This window comes from Bombus flavifrons, chromosome 8 (genome assembly GCF_040668555.2).
Source record: "Bombus flavifrons isolate JBK064 chromosome 8, iyBomFlav1_principal, whole genome shotgun sequence".
NCBI classification, from domain to species: Eukaryota; Metazoa; Arthropoda; class Insecta; order Hymenoptera; family Apidae; genus Bombus; species Bombus flavifrons.
Window position 1 is genome coordinate 7989933 of NC_138449.1, and position 16965 is coordinate 8006897.

At 37.7% G+C, this 16965-nt stretch overlaps 1 protein-coding gene and 1 long non-coding RNA gene across 3 annotated transcripts in view; one reads left to right on the plus strand and one right to left on the minus strand.

Moving 5' to 3' along the window:
• LOC138182492 (uncharacterized) overlaps positions 1-16965 on the plus strand; it is an 83971-nt gene that overhangs the window by 41002 nt on the left and 26004 nt on the right. For both annotated transcript variants that reach the window (XR_011173807.1, XR_011173806.1), the window contains exon 2: positions 15414-15527. This is a non-coding gene — a long non-coding RNA (uncharacterized LOC138182492). The remainder of the gene's footprint in view (positions 1-15413; positions 15528-16965) is intronic.
• The window catches only part of LOC138182491 (uncharacterized), a 28300-nt gene continuing 15114 nt past the window's right edge, over positions 3780-16965 (minus strand). The window contains exons 2-4 of the mRNA XM_069118400.1: positions 9155-9441; positions 8026-8289; positions 3780-7267 (exon numbers count right to left, since the gene is read on the minus strand). Of these exons, the coding sequence (XP_068974501.1) occupies positions 6836-7267; positions 8026-8289; positions 9155-9441 (983 nt within the window). The 3' untranslated portion in view covers positions 3780-6835. The remainder of the gene's footprint in view (positions 7268-8025; positions 8290-9154; positions 9442-16965) is intronic.

Here is a 16965-nt window from a genome sequence, read left to right on the forward strand (position 1 = left end):
GTTTTTCGCCGCTCTGCTGAAACTCTTCTTCGAAGCGATTTTTTTTCGAAAATACGACCTACGCCCTGGCTGATTCACGTAACTCTCGTCGCGAAACTATCTGTAGTCACGAACTAATCGTTACGGTAACGTTCGATAGTAATAGAGGTAAATGGTGTGAATTGCAATAAACTCTCTGATATTTATAATTCCGTAATAAGATACGGCGCGACGCGACGTAGCAGCTGATTAGATGTGTCATATCACCAAATGTTAAAATCGACGTAATCGCTTCCTCGTCATCGCATTCCGACCTACAAATTACGTTTTTTACGTTCCTCCTCTATGACGAGCTACCTCGCCTCATGAATAAAATTATTCTTTTATCGTTATTTTTTTTTTCTTTCGTAAAATCAGAAGTATGGAAAAATTATTTATTTTAATCGAATATACAGGCTGCTACGTTAACTCCGCGAAACAAGAAGTGGGGACAATTGGTGAGATTGTACACCATACGCATCAATCGGATGCTTTGGTATTTTCAAATTTCAGAAATTTCAGAAAGTCCAGTTTTAATTACTTCGAACTGTGAAAAGCTCGTACGTACATATAGAGCCTAATGTCAGTGTAAATAATATGGTCGCTAACGACACCTACGTGCTCAGGAGTTACGATAAGTTGTTGTAAAAGGAAATTAAGTTAAATTAAACTACAAGTATCGAAATCTATCGTCCGATTATGAGAGTTAATAACCGTGAGAATAGAATCTCTTTTATTATTCTATAGTTTGTTTTAAAAGCTAATGTGTCACATAAATCGAGGGCTTCCTAATCTCGGCTAATTTATCTACATGACGTGTTCATATTGCGGATTTGCGGATTCCTACGTCTGTAGACATTTCAATTTTCTCCGAAAAATCAACGACACCTGTCATCGATCGTGTAGAAGTGTTCGCGAGTGCATCGGAAGGAAGAAGGTAGATGCGGTTCCGTCAGCGGTCTTCCGGAAATCTCAGTGCACGTTACGCAGGCGTAAATGCCGGTGTTTGTATTGTGATTCAAATAGCGAGGCTAGTAACAGACACCGGGTGCTAATGTTAGATCATAAATCTTACCGCGAATTAACCTATTTTTATTGATAAAACTGATATTACGTGCATATACGTATATGAATAATTTATTTATTAACATTCTTGTGTCGATACATTTCTTGAATAGAATTTTCGTATTAGAGTCGGTGTAATCCTATTTTTGACTGATTAATAAAATTTTCATTATAATACTATTCATTATAATTATTCTCTTGTGTTGGTACATTTAATAATCAAACTCTTAATATCAGTATCACACCAATATCATGACGTTCGTTTTATTATTAATCCTATTCGTAAATCATTGATAAATCTGCTATGCTATTTATATCGTTATATGAATTCCCTTAGGACAGTGTTTCTCGTTTCTCTTGATACAATCTGAAGAGCAATTTATATGTAAAATTTAATTTTATTATTATAACTAATTTTCTTGCGCTGTCAGCAACTTCGTTATTAGTCTCGTTATCAGTGCTATTGGCAAATCATTGGCAAAATATTTTCTGTTCTTCACAGTATTATTATCTATGTCTGTAAAAATGATTCTCTCGTTGATACGTCCTAAATAAAATCTTAATGCAACTGTCGAATAGTCGATTCATGTTTTTTTTAAATACATACGAAGAAGCTTCCTAATTTCAATCGAACAAAGACGTAAAGAAACAAGATCTCTCGTGTGAATGAAAATTAAATATAAATTCGAAGCATCGGCTGCAGTGATTTTTTCAAGCGGAGCTTGCACCATATATTACCAAGATTCGCGGCAGAATAATACGTATGTACGAAAGCAGACGGTGCAGAAAATTGACGTCAAAGCGGTCAATAATTTCGCAACGGAACCCGAACGGCTAGTCTGAGTGATATGCATAAAAACTAGTGAATGAAGTCTCTACTTAACGTACGCATACTATACGTCGACGCTAATCCTACGTAATTCATCAAACATATGCCATATATGGCGATACTATTATTAGCGGGTCGATCGGATTTGTCTGACTAAAATTGGATCTTCTCACATCAGATTAGACTAACGCCATACGGTATTCCGGGTATGATTGCGTACATCAGTATCCAGGGCAAACAAACAATACTGCACACAGTAGGAACATTTGCGTACGAACATTTCAGGTTGTCGTCCATTATCAAAAATTTCGAACAAGTTATATAAATTAGGAGAGATTACATATTTCCAAACTCGTTTTTTTATGATTTAAATTAATACAATAATTACTGTACAGCTAGCGACACGAATGACTTTGTACTTTCAGCTTATCAAGCACTTATTGAATCAAATGTAATCTCGGAATGTTGATTGTTCGTTTTGTATGTCATCAATGATTAATAAGATTGTAAGTTAATTTGAAAATTCTTTTAACCTGTGCGATGATTTTTTTTTTTTTTTTTATAATAATTTTATCATTATTATAGATAGGAATTATGAATTCTGTTATTATTATTATTATTTTTTTTTTTGACATTTTCTCGTGCTCGTACATCTCATCCCATGCAGTATGACCAATTTTTATTAAAAGATAATTGATTTATTTAAAAACAAGTGATCACATAAGCGTTTGGTATATCATTAGGCTGAATAAGTTTATTTAATTTCATATAGAAAATATCGATACTTTGATACTGACAATTGTTACATTGGAAAAATTGTTCTAGAAATAAACCATTACATGGGAACGTTTATGTGTGTATGGAAATAGTAATGAATATCGGTAAGAACTTTTCCATCCTTCGTGCACTCCTGATACTGAACCTGTTGTTCAGGGTACCTTTCTAGTCGATAAAGGACTCTGAAGGGCTTAAAGAAAAATGATAACAAAAGATTTCATTAGAAAACCTGACAAGTACCAAATATAAGAATCTACTATAATATTTTATATCGCCAAAAATTAAATACGTATAAAAGACAAAGGGAATATTAAAAATGATGTATTACACTAATTTAATTAATTCTCGTGAATCATTTGTACTATTACTAATAATACAATATTAATTACGATAATTACCATAATTATAAATACGAAATTTTAACTTGCTCCAAATATAATTAATTAATTAAATATTTATTATAGGAAATTGAAAATAGGAAAAGATTGTAATGTGTGTAGCTATGTTATATAAATTTTTTGTATATTAATTAAACATTCTTCGTAACAACAGTTACATGGTAAATCACAAGGAATCACAAAATATCGAGAAAATTATTTAACAGCTTATATTTAATCGATACATTACTCAACCGTTTCATGAATCGAATAATAGAAACGAAAGTACATTTGAAATCTATGAATAAAGGATTAATTAATTTTTCCACAGCAACTTATTATACGAAGTTAAATTTTATCTCTTTAAATGTCGTGCTGACCAAGGAAATTTGTTCTCATTAAGAAATTTACTGCTTTATTGTTTTCCCGTGAAATTTTTATTTTATTTCCGTTTAATTACATACTTCTGTGTGGGTAACCTGCACAGCTTCACCAATTCGTTATTATCTCGCAACACACCAATACCAAGCTGCCTGGACAGTATCGATAACGATCGTCAGCTGATTAAATGCGAATGCGCGAACGGTTCATAAAACCCTGATACAATTTATTAAAGTCTGGTGTTGCATATAAATAGGAAATTTGCAATTAAGCTGAAATGTTGTTTAAGGATATCATTGGACGGAGTCGGGAGAATAAAAGTCGAATGACTGTTCAATACAAAAACATCGGATTTATTCGAGACGATTACATAAGTATAGAAATGACAATAAATAATATATGCGATGGTAACGTGATATAATAAATAAATTGTAACGTTATGTACGCCTACGTGTACGTCAGAATAAATACACCTACTACGTATACTTCATAAAATGCAATCCTTAATGTTTAAATGTGCGTGTATAAAATGTTCAAGTATCACGTCGTATGAGAAATTTTAATATTAAGTACAAAAATATCTAACGTTAAAATACATATATAATACCTAAGTACCGGTTCGATACAAAACATTGATTGTCTATAATGTAAATATATTTTCGTTTTAACGCAGATAAACCCATTGTTCTCGCGCCATTCGCGCGCGCATCTTCATCGTCTCTATACGAATAATTCTTATAAATCCAAATTATAATATTGGTCCCTTGTTATTCGTGTCATCTTTAAGGAAACAATGAATTATTTCGTCTGGCCCAAGACAGAATGGAAATTAAGGGAACGAAAATTGCATCGTTAAAAGTATTCCGCTCTATAAGTATCGCTAAATTCTTCCATTCGAAAGCAAGTAAGAAGCAAAGTATCGGGTAAGATAAAGTTTGTCATGTTCGCGACAAGACGAGATTCTACGGACTGGAGAGAAAAAAATAAAATAAAAATAAAAAGAAGTAATGGTATTACATCTAAATACGTATTGTACGCGTAAACGCACGTTACTTAAAAATATAGTATAATGCGCCTATGTATAAAACGTAGGAACTCTGTACGTCCGCGTACGCTCAAGATATCACAGCTAAACGACATTAAGCTTTCGTCTGCTTACGTTAAAGCTACAATAAATAAGTTTTACACGAACTGTTCTGTTCGATATTAAATCGATTACTGTCACGACCTGTTAATTTCACACACGCGTTTCGAAATCTCGATACTATCGAGTCTCGTCTCGATGTTAAACACGTGCTGTAGAACTTCGTTTATCTGGACTCATTGAAGGACAAATAATTCAATGGCAATGATATACACGCGCATCTTTAACATTAGAACCAAATTAAAAATAGAGAAATCGGTAAGTAATATAAAATTTTCGGATCACTCGTTGACTTTCGTATTGTTCGTTGGCAAAACATGGAAAATTACTTATTACGTTTTTCTCTATTGCAATTTTCATACGTAACATAATACGATATATAAACGAATATTGTGTAAAAATTATTTGTTAATTCCGTAGCATTATACGTAATGACAATCAGATCCACGATGAACGTGTTAATACAGTGTACTAATTAAAATTTCGTTCGAATAAATAACAAGGTTTAGATACAGCTTGGTAAAATCGAATAAAAAGTAAAATTCAAATAAACGGAGTTCTACTATATTCGTAATCAGCCACGATTGGTCAAGTATCAAATTATCATGTTAGAATATGCGCGCATTGCGTGCAATGCGAAGAGTTACAAGTTCTGCAAATATTTTTCATAGCGAACAAGCTAACTATTGAAACGATAATTTGGATTTTTCTAATTTTTAATCAACTCTCGTCGCATTTTCCACGCATCTATTACATTTTGATAATGCTAATTTTCTACTATTTTGTCTTTTCGTACACGCAATATAGTCAGAAATTTCAGGCGCGTTCATTCGCAGCGACGATCCTTTTTTAATTCGATCATCTCTTAGAAATCGAACTTTTTCTTTTATCAATGTTATTCGCTATTCTAGTTATTTAAGTATGTTATTTATCATAATACTGTTCTGAAGTACACTTCGTAATACTGGTCTCTAGTATACAGCTTGATTTTCAATAACAATTTCATAGTACTGTCAAATGCACCAGTTATCGAAAACAAAATGGCGATTTTCTTTTTTTTTCTTTTTGTAATATGATTGTTATTCTCGTCTAATTCTATCGCGAAACTCTTAACGCTACACCATCGGAACAAACTGGCAAGATCGTAAAATAGTAAGCATCTATTGAATGATCGTAACGATAAAATAAATAAGATATAGAATATATGAATGAAAATTCGAAGAAGGTGAAAATACTGGGCGTCCCGTAACTGAGGGTACTATTCGCAAGTATCAAAGTAATTTTATATGAGAAGATAAGCCGAGAACGTAGAATACAATTGTTTCGTACGAGTTCTTTTTATTCTTTCGTAAAGTAGCATTTACTTCGTATTTTATTTAATAAAAATTTAGCACGGAAAGTAAAACTGTATACTCAAGAAACTGAAGATTATGTTCAACAATTTCCGAAGTAATAAAATTATCCATTGTTTTTTATCCTACCCGATAAAATAAATGTAAACACAGACAAATATCAGAGATCAATATTCCGAAAATCAAAATCTCGTATGGAAAATTGTTCCCGTATGTACGTATCTTATATCTACTTATATCTTTACGTAGAATCGTCTCGTTGTCAATCGTACCACCAATTACGATACACCCCATACATCTTCGTGGAAGATTGACAGGCAAATTAATTTTTACGCGATCATAAATACTAAGTGCTTAAAACACTAATCCCACCAGGTCCGATCAAATGACCGGTTTCAAAATTTAATTAAAAATTGTGCACTCATCGTTATTTCTTTTATTCGTCTAACCTTATGTAAATTCTTGTATTAACAAAAATTGAGAATTTGATTAATCGGATAATGTAGGAATTTGCATAAAGTTAGATGAACAAAAGAAATGGCAATGAATGTACAATTTTTAATTAAATTTTGAAACCGGTCATTTAATCGGACCTGGCAAGGTTAGCGCCAAATAAAAAAAATATTAAAAAAGAGAACTAAAGGAACTAAGGAATATTTACGCGTTTTCTATACACAATTATCTTAAATGCCATTTAAATTAATACTTGTGTGAAAATATATAAAAAAAAAACAAAGAAAAAATGTAACGCGATGAATATGTGTTCCAGTCACAATAATAGAGAGAGTTCTTTGCCACAAGGTGAAAGAAGTTACCTGTTAAAAGTCCTTTTAAAATAATCGATAGAGTAGATCTCGTAAAAACGAAGAGAAACCTTGTGAGATGAATTTCATCACATTCCCGCGAGCTTCTTTTGTTTGTTTCTCATCAGTTTGTTCCTCGGAATACCCTTTTTTGGTCCCTGAGGCAAGGAACTATTTTGGCCAGCGCCCTTTGGATGCTTCCTAACTGGCCTTTTTTGCTTCTTAATTTTCGATATCCCTTTACCCTTTGGCCTAGATCCTTTTTTTATGTTCTTAGCTCCTGGATTCGGCCTATTAGGATCGCAAGTGCCTGGACCACGTTCGGTCGCGTTACGGAAGGCCGCCGTCCAGGCGTCTAGAAACGTCTGATATAATCTGATCACGCCCCAATCTTGTATTAACATCGATGTTGAGTCGCCTTCCTCCGCCCAGTACGAACTTTCCGTCACAATCTTCGCCGTATGCGCTTCGGGAACTTGCAACCCTAAGTTTAAGATCGCAGTCTCCACTTCGCATGATACCTGGAATAAAAAATGCAAGATTGACGTGTTTATTGATGGTGATATATATTAAAGATAATGAAACGAAGGATCGCAGTATACAGCAAATTTAGTCATAATAATATCGAATCGTTTGGGAAGTTCATAGCAAAAATTAAGAAGAGTGCATTGTGTTATTAAAAAGATTTAATTTCGTTCGATGGCTTCATGACATCTTTTGTGAGAAACATTCCGTTATTTTGCCTAATAAGTTTCTTCGAGTGCTTAGAATATTTAATTTCTAGTAATCGAAACAGTTTCAGAAACGTAAAGACAAAATATCCATACGTTACATCAGGTAAATAGAATCGAACATTTCTATTAAGATACAACATATTTTATCTGTTTTTTTTTTACCGATACCGGTCCTTTACCGATACCGTTATCTTGTTGAAAAAACGAAGCCTTTGTAATTAATCGATACCGGATTTTTCTTTACAGGAAATTTCCATTTTATGATTATATCTTGTTTACTTCCATCAAAAATAAAATAATAACCGAACACGTTACGAACTTATCGAACGATCCATTCGGTCTGTAGCAAGAATTTTATAGCAAGAAGCAAGATGAATGATGCTTTATCTTAAACTTCAATCTTCGAAATATCCTATTTTTAAACATTACATCAGCAGAATTTAAATTTTTAATTTTAAAAATTTAAATATTATCTACAGAAACAAATGAATCGTTCATCGTATTTTATAGTATTTACATCGTAGTATGATATAAATTTTCCGTACCCTGAGGATCTCATTGTACATTTGATTAATGATCTCGTTTCTGGTGTCCATCATTTTGGATCCATCGTTAATATTAGATTTCAGGTGGAAAGCTCTGAGATGATCGAACGTGATGGCGAACCTTTGTAGCGAATCGTAAAGGTGTGGAAGCGCACGCTCAGCTTTCTTTCCCTTTTCGAGACACAAAACCGTCTTGCTATACCACTCGTATTCCTTCTCCGGCAGCCATGGCATGTTGTACTGCTCCTTCAGCTCTTTGTACACCTGCGAATGAAAGTTGAGATATTGTTTTGTCTAAATATTTTTCATGTACATATTCGACGCTACAATTTGTGCGCTCGATTTCTTTGAAACTACACAAGTGCACACCGCGTCATTCTTCGTGGAACTAAGAGAGTGCAGAATTCTTCCCAAGCAGTTTGCTGAACTTTTATATCGTACCGTACGAATAATTTTGCCAGTTCAGCGTACGATCTTTCTGTTGTGAAAACAATTTTATTTAGTTTCGAACTTTTTATAAGTACGTCATATTTTTCCGTCCATAGATAAGCAATACATCGTATAGAAATAGAAATGAATATAATAATTAAATATATTACAAGTACTATCAAGATGTAGAAAAGAAACTCTGTGCTTGTTATTTCATGCTCTCTCTTCTCCTCTAAACGGCAGTCATCTTTATTTGGAGAAATTGATATATCTCTAATCATGGAAATAGTCTCTACTGACTCTGACTCTAAGTTTTCGAAGTATTTTAAATATCACGTGCTCAAAATATAAACATAAAGATTTTCTATAGTTCAAGTACTTTCTCCGGTCGATATAAGTTTAACGCTATTTGTGTGTTAATTCCAAATGGAACGATTTGACAAATAGACTATAACGCTATTAATCGCGACAAAAGGCTCGCTTCGGGCGATATTGTTCCTTGAAAAATGCAATTACGCTCGTGCGTGGCACATCGTAACAAATGTAAATTACAAGCAGAACAGAAAGTAGGACTTTAGCACTAGCACAACTCGTGCGCACGTGCGAGTCTCTGAAAGAGCCGCCCACTCTCCTTTACCCCGACGCGACGCGGTTCAGCGATTAATTACGAATCGCGGTCAGGTCGAACGTCATGCTTTACCTTCGAGTACACCTTATGCACATCCTTCCGACGCGTTTTGTAATGATCATGGGCAACTCGAAGCTGCGTCCGCACCCTCTTCAACGTTCTATGAACGCTGTGCCTCTGTGGCATTTTTTTGAATTGCATCGCCACTGGATTACCGCAAGGTTGTAACCACCGGTCCATATTATTCGTGTTGGATACGGCGGTGCGGGGGTCGTAAATGGGTGCACCTGAAACCGTATTCAGGCCCGAACTCAGGAAGAATGCAAGGGTCGTCAAGGTAATCGTCTGTGACACCGGATCTGTAACAGAAGCAAAATTGCTAATGTTAGGAAATTATATCATATTGCATAGTGATTTCGTTGACATTGTTGTATATCAAATTCTATAACGATATCTCGATAATTCCTATTGTTCTATCTTTCTATATTATACATTAACCGTGATGCTTTGAAAGTTATGTATGTACTCCTGTACCTATGTTTTTTTTTTTCATTTTTACTGTATACAGTCACTATCGTTGCTGTTTATTATTTTGCCAGCGCCAAACATTTTCTATAGCAGCTACCAGTTGTTAGAAAAATTTATATATGAAAAAAGATATGTATGTACTCTTGTACCTATGTTTTTTTTCATTTTTACTGTATACAGTCACTATCGTTGCTGTTTATTATTTTGCCAGCGCCAAACATTTTCTATAGTAGCTATCAGTTGTTAGAAAAATTTATGTATGAAAAAGGCTATGTATGTACTCCTGTACCTATGGTTTTTTTCATTTTTACTGTATACAGTCACTATCGTTGCTGTTTATTATTTTGCCAGCGCCAAACATTTTCTATAGCAGCTACCAGTTGTTAGAAAAATTTATATATGAAAAAAGATATGTATGTACTCTTGTACCTATGTTTTTTTTTTCATTTTTACTGTATGCAGTCACTATCGTTGCTGTTTATTATTTTGCCAGCGCCAAACATTTTCTATAGCTGCTATCAGTTGTTAGAAAAATTCTAATCAATCGAAAGCGTTTACTTTCGTAAGCAAAGGGAACTTTATTTATAAAGGTTTAATCAAACGTTTCAACACTATGGAACACATGGAACATATTAATCGTTATAACACGAGTTAACTGTGTTTTAATTGAACGCGTAGTTTCCTTCATGCCGAGATAACCAGAATATACCGCAGCAATTTACAGTTTAAAGCTTAATTGTACTTAGGTCTAATTGTGCTGATTATTTTGCCGTTGTGTTCACTTGATATGAAGAAACAAACGAAGAATGAGAAAATGAGTTGAGGATGCAATGAAATAATTGATATGTAAACTGGATGACTTAATTTCAATCAGAATTCAAGTAACGCGTCGCTGTCATTCACCAGCAACAGCACGATGCATTAATAAAATCGCGTATTGTTTCGATTTTGAAATACGTCACGTCGGTACGTGTAATGAAGATGGCATTGCATCAATGTCGTGCGTACACGCTTCGCCGTTTATTTCGTCTTTAAATAAAAATGACTCGAATCTCGAGTCTACGACAGATTACTTTTGTAATCGGAAACTTATTAGGGAAATAATAATTTCCATAAAACGAATTTATTCTCCCCAATCGATAATAATCCAATCGAGTTTTCATTTAGACTGTAAATTCAGCTTAAATGATACGAATCTTCACCGATTCTTTACGATCGTTTATACCCCGAAGAAACGAAACATAGAATTTTAATTTCTCGATTTTCTGAAAGAAATTTGCCAAGAACTTAGTTCCTGACTACTCTTCAGAAAAAACTGAAGAAAGCAGATAATTCCGAATTTCGGCGGTGCCGAATTTCAAGACCTCGTAAGATTCCGAATTCCAGTTTCCATCTCTGGTGAAAATAATTACGCGCATTTTCTTCCAGCCGATCGTAAGTATGAAAAAGGACGTCGATGTTCGAAGAAGTCTGTCACCGCGAGGCTGTGGAGTCAACAAAGAGAGTAGAGATCGCGATTGAAGAAAGGTCGTATGCCGTTTCACGCCCGAGGGTGTGATAGAGAGATTGCAAAGAGAGAAAGAGAGGAAAAGGGAGAATCGAGGCTCTTCCGACTTTCACAGTCGGCGTACCTACATGGATACGTAGGTACCTACCATTGCACCTACGCGCCAATTTAACAGCGACCAATCGTCGCCCCCGCAGTAGGAAATGGGTTGCAAATCGGAGAATCAGGATTTATTGCGCAATTAAACGTCCCAGCTTACGACTTCCTTCGCGATTCCATACCTTGCGAACTCACCCCGAAGGCGTGCGGATCTTTCGAACTTTTTACGAGGCCAGACCCCCGCCGGTTAATAAATTTCGCGCGAGCTTCATTATCGTTGGATTTCGTGTAAACGTAAAGGGGAGTGTCGATTAAAACTGATTTATCTGTTATATCGCGGAACGCAAACACCATTCGACCCGAAATTTGGATAATCGATGAGATGTGCTTTAACGAACTTTGCATGCGCGTAAAAATTGAAAAATGTAAGGACGTGAATGCTGAGAAAAATATCGAAGGCCGGATTTCAAGATTTTACGCGACAAAGTTTTAGAGGCAAAATTTATAAACCTGAATAATTCATTCATTTTATAAAAGATTTTCGTGTGATCAAACTTATCAAGTGGTTGCACGAACAGAAAGCAATCGTAACTTATTCCGAAACGCGATAAAATATCTTATTATCTTCGGTATATGTTCGGCGCTCGTACGTAGTAACGTTATAATCGATTTTAAATAAACGTAAATATTATGCTTAGACAATAGATCGTAAATATATCAAAATTATATCTCGAAGATTCTTCCGATAATTTCACTTAAAATTTCATATTGCACAAAAGTCCCAATCGTCAAATTTTGTCTAAATTATCTTTTATAGATAACACGTTATACGCTGACGCAATTTTGCAATTTTTACTTTCTATGAAGATTGTTTCCATGTTCACAGAACACGTGTAACCCGAAGATTATCCGTAGTATCCATCTCAATCGATTTCTTTCACACCGTATTATTCGATGAAAGGTTAAACAAGTCCGATGTATCAAATTCAACCACATGATGGATCGCATTTTCGAAATGAGACCCTGTCTCGGATTTTTCGCTGTACAGCTTATATACGACAAACGAATCGACGCGTTATTGAAGGCGCCGACAAAGAGCCGGAGGACCACCACGGGGATAATTAACGCGCGTTAATTGCCCGTGCGTGCGTGTACATCGAAGCGCAGCACCGACGCGTGTGTTCAGACGCGAGCTGTCACGGCGATTCGATACGATCGTTCGTGCAATTCGCACGTCAGTCACGCGTGAACGAACACACGTCTTAGCGCATTGGTCAGCGAGAGCACACGTGTACCGTTCGATGATGCGCATCTCGCACCCCGAGACCCGCTTTCGTACTCCTCGATCAGAATAAGTGATTAATTGAAACCGCCTCTTGCTTTGCTTTTCCATCATAAATCAAGAGCTTTAGCGTAACTGGTTCCACAGATTCGCGGCGTATTTCTCGTTATCAGTTAAATATACGTCGTTAAGGGTGGCGAGGCGTTGCTTGTTAGAGAGAAAAATCAATCCCGGAACGAATGCCAGATGATATCGCGTTAAAGCCGATATTTCACTTACAACTGCCTAGTGTCGACGCACGCGTCGCGAATCAGAAATCAACTATACGATCCACTCAATTTTCAATAGCGTCAATTTGATCGTAACAACAAGCGATATACCTTACGCTTGCAACGCACATCGAGATCTTTGTTGATAATATATCAATCGTTGAAAGCATTGAACATTATTCTATGGTCGATCTTCCGAGTAAAATCGAACCGACATTCAAACGTTAACCGTAAAGTTCTAACGAACGTGACCTCTGCGCGTATTTGAATATAGACTTAGCTTGACAATAAGTCACGATTCGATTAGCCCGTTGCGGCGAAACCGGAGGGAGCCAGTCGCACGTGTGTATCTTATCGTAAACTCACGCCTCCTCTTCTTCTCCCGGAATTGCTCTCAGCCGCTGGTTCCAGCCGAGTCGTATCGTCGGATATACACACTGCGTGGGTGTACGCAGCCGCCGTTAAAGGTGCACCCCATATTGTGTACACTTCTAACGACCATTGCTCCCAACTGTATCAATTTGCATCCCTACCCGCTCGTGTGTCCCCGTCTCAATTTCATCCCCAGTTTTTTTTCTTTTTCATAAAATTTACTCACTTTACGCGAGTATCATCGAACGTTATAACGCGGACGGTGGAAGCGTATTACGATATCTTTAACCTTCTCTATGTTGATTAAAATGAGAAACCGTTACAGATCTTTAAAACGGGCTGTCTTATGCACAGTGTGCGTATAGTTATTTAGTTCCTGGTTAATATAAGATATCGAGAGCAAAAAATGAACTAATGCGAGTTTACGGGTTTGATTTATTCCAGTAAGCTGTATTAATTGTACGAAAGTGGAGAAATTCACGTTTTCCAAATCACGCGTAGATAACGAAACCGGTTGTCAATATTTCGTGCTCGCGTTTATTTCAGATACTAAATTATTCGGTTTGTTGAGTATTACGGTTAGTACACTTTTGTTCTCGATACTTCGTACGTATTTATTTCTCGTATCGTAGATTTTAAAACAGGAAACATATCGTTATCTGTGTCGTTTTATATAATTATAAGTTTTAACGATTTATAGTCTGCAGCGTGCTTGTACAACGTACGCGCATAGTGACAGAGCTAATTTCAAGATCACCTTGTAGCTCTAATCAAGCAATTCAAAGCGAATTCAATATTACACGCGACGTACCTACATACATGCAAATCAGGATTTCAAAGATCCGATACTTAACTGCCATCTTCTATAACATACGAAAATATATCTTGGAATATCGAACGGTTAATAAAACAATTATTAATCAACATCGGAAAGATGATAATTGTCGCAAAGATGGAAGGCCTAACGATCGTTTTAGTGGCTGCGGATGATCGAGTCGATGAGACGATACGCCTGTTTCTCGGGTCAATCGTGTACTTGAAAATCGGAACAGAATTTCAGATCGCAATCTTCACAGGTTATAATAACGGTGCTATCTGGACATCATCCCGTTCCAATGATCCGCATTCCGGGCAATGTCGTGTTCGGAAGATTGCTTACTCCGCTGTTTAATACGTACGTTCGAGGTCTGTCGATCGGTTCTCAAAGTGGAATCGCCGCCATTCTCGCGATGGATTCCCTGGATGCCAGTAGTCGGCCGATCGGTCGGCCCTCCGGTGATTTGGAGAAAAGAGGCGGAGAAGAGGGTGGAGGGTGGAGAGGCCTTTTTTCCCGCGGAGCTGAGGATGAAGATTGTTGGTTTTGCTATACCGGTACCGCAGTGGTGAATGCCCCACGGCGGCAAAAGGCGGTTGCTGCTTTCTGAGAACGGGTCGGAGTTGGCCGCACCGGGAGCGGTGATTGCGTGGTGATTAGCCTCCACCTTCGCCTCTCTTTGGACCGACTCGAACGAGGGAGAAAGGAGTAAAAGAGAAAGACAAGCAAACAGAGAGTCCACGTACTGTCCAGCCGGAAAGAGAGGCAGATCGTGTTGAAAGAAGGAACGCAATATCATTGCCAGGCACGAATGTGGGAGCGAGTTGCTCGATACAAAGCGTTCGAGAGTATTTCGCGTACGAGTCTGTAAAGTAACGCGACGGGACCTGGAAGATAAGTATGTGCTCCGTCACACGTACGCGTCACCGGGAATCGCGTGTGCGAGGCGAACGCGTCGCAGCAGACATTAATAAATGTGAGTTGCACCTTCGCAAACGAAAGAGACGGAATTGTAGCGTGAACTGTGGTTTCGTTGTTGGACACGATTTCTACTTCGCTTGGTAAAACATCTGTAGATTATTTGTAAGGAAAACAGCGGAAGTATCGTATTTGTACTATTTTTTCATCGTATCTAAGGAAAAAGAAGCAACATCATTGTAGAAAAGTATATGTTTAGAAAATAATAAGTGTGTTCGATATTAGCCAAGGTTAAGGTCAGGTTCGATGCTAACATGTTTGTAACATTTTTAGAAGGATAATGTTTTATCAGATAATTTTCTCCTAAACAAGCGTAAATATTTCAACCAATTTTGTAATCATCGCAAAATCAAATATTATTTCATATCGATAAATTATTTAATAAAATATTCCTACTATTAACACCATATCCATAAATATTTTACGCTTTAATAGATTATTCTGATCGATATATCTAACGTATTGATTTCCTTCATCTTCAGTTTCAGAGATACGATACGTGTAACGTCAGATCGAATGGACAATCGAATTATTGGCAAGCGCGTATATGCCGAAGCATGTCAATACATTTCGTTAGTACGGTGTCATTCAAAATGGTAAGTGGGACGCGTTTCTGCATCTCTCCTTCTACACCTCCTCTCTGAATCTCTTCATACATACTCCGTGCACGCGCGTACACGCATGTATGCAGATATCGTGTTTGTACACCGAAGGTGTACCATCCTCATCCGCACCTACGACAACAATATCGCGTACTATGCGCGAATACACGGTGGGCACCATAGGAAGAGGCAGGTTATGCACGGCACGCAACATTTAATACGATACGCACGCGGAGGGTCGTCGAGAATAGTCTGCAGAGGCGTCGAGCTTTCTCCTCGCGTTCAATCTCGAAACCATACGATATCATGTATATCCATTAACTTCTACCATCAGCTCATAATCCTTCCTGGATTGTGAATACGAAAGATGCGCCTTATTTAACAATCCCTCTGCGAAGAAAATGAAACTCAAGGTTCCTCCCTCGCTATTGAAACTACACGCGATACGCGTGTTTTCACAATGAGGAAGGAAAATCAGGTCAAGCCGTATCGCAAATGGTGTCTCCGCCAATGGAACCTGACGTCACGGATGCGCCAGACAGATTAGCGGGCCGCAGGAAGATTTGCATTTTGTCTGGTGGAACCAGCTCGCGTTGGATATTCCCCGTCGGAGGACGAACCCCACCCATAAACTGTGCGCGATGCTGAGGGATTTTAAGTTGCCAGGGTTGCGCGTTAAACTCCATCCTTCGCCTCTCACCAATTCCGCCACCGTCCACTCTTTTTCTTCCACCTTTCTTCTCTTCCCCTACTTGCTAGCTGTCGTTCTTTTCTTCTCTTTGCGCGTGTGTTCTCCTTCGTCGTCGTCGTTGTCGTCGTCGTTGTCGTCGTCGTCGTCGTTGTCGTCATGTTCTCGTACTCGTTCGTTTTTGACGGACTCAGACCGACTGTTTGTATGTATAGCGCGTTCATCGCTGTCTTACGCGCATCGTCCAAGGTATCCCTGCGAAAACAGCAACACTGTGCAACCGTTCACGTACACACGGCGAAGGTGCTTTACGGTATTACGACGATATGGATCACTGATGTCATACTGACGTCACCCATCGTTTATATCCAGAGGTGACAGCCTACCGTTGGCATCGGTGCAAGAGTTGATCGGGAACGACGTTTCACGACCGCATCGCGGCGAGAGGGGGAGAAGCTCAGAGCGCTGGAATGCACGCGATCGGCTACTACGGCGTTCAATGTCATCGTCGATTACATTATCTCGAATCCTCGGCCGGCGATAGGCCGCACACGCGTGCGCACACGTGCGTAAGAAAGCGCTCGCGGAGGCCGATTCTATGTGCGTGAATTGCGGTCGATGGTATCGCGACTCTCTCGCGTCCTCCTGCCTCCTTTCTTTTTCGAACGATGCAATTGCGCGACCCACCGTCTCCCCTTTTTTCCATTGAAAGATTGCGCGTGGCTCGGCGTTTCGCCAGATCCT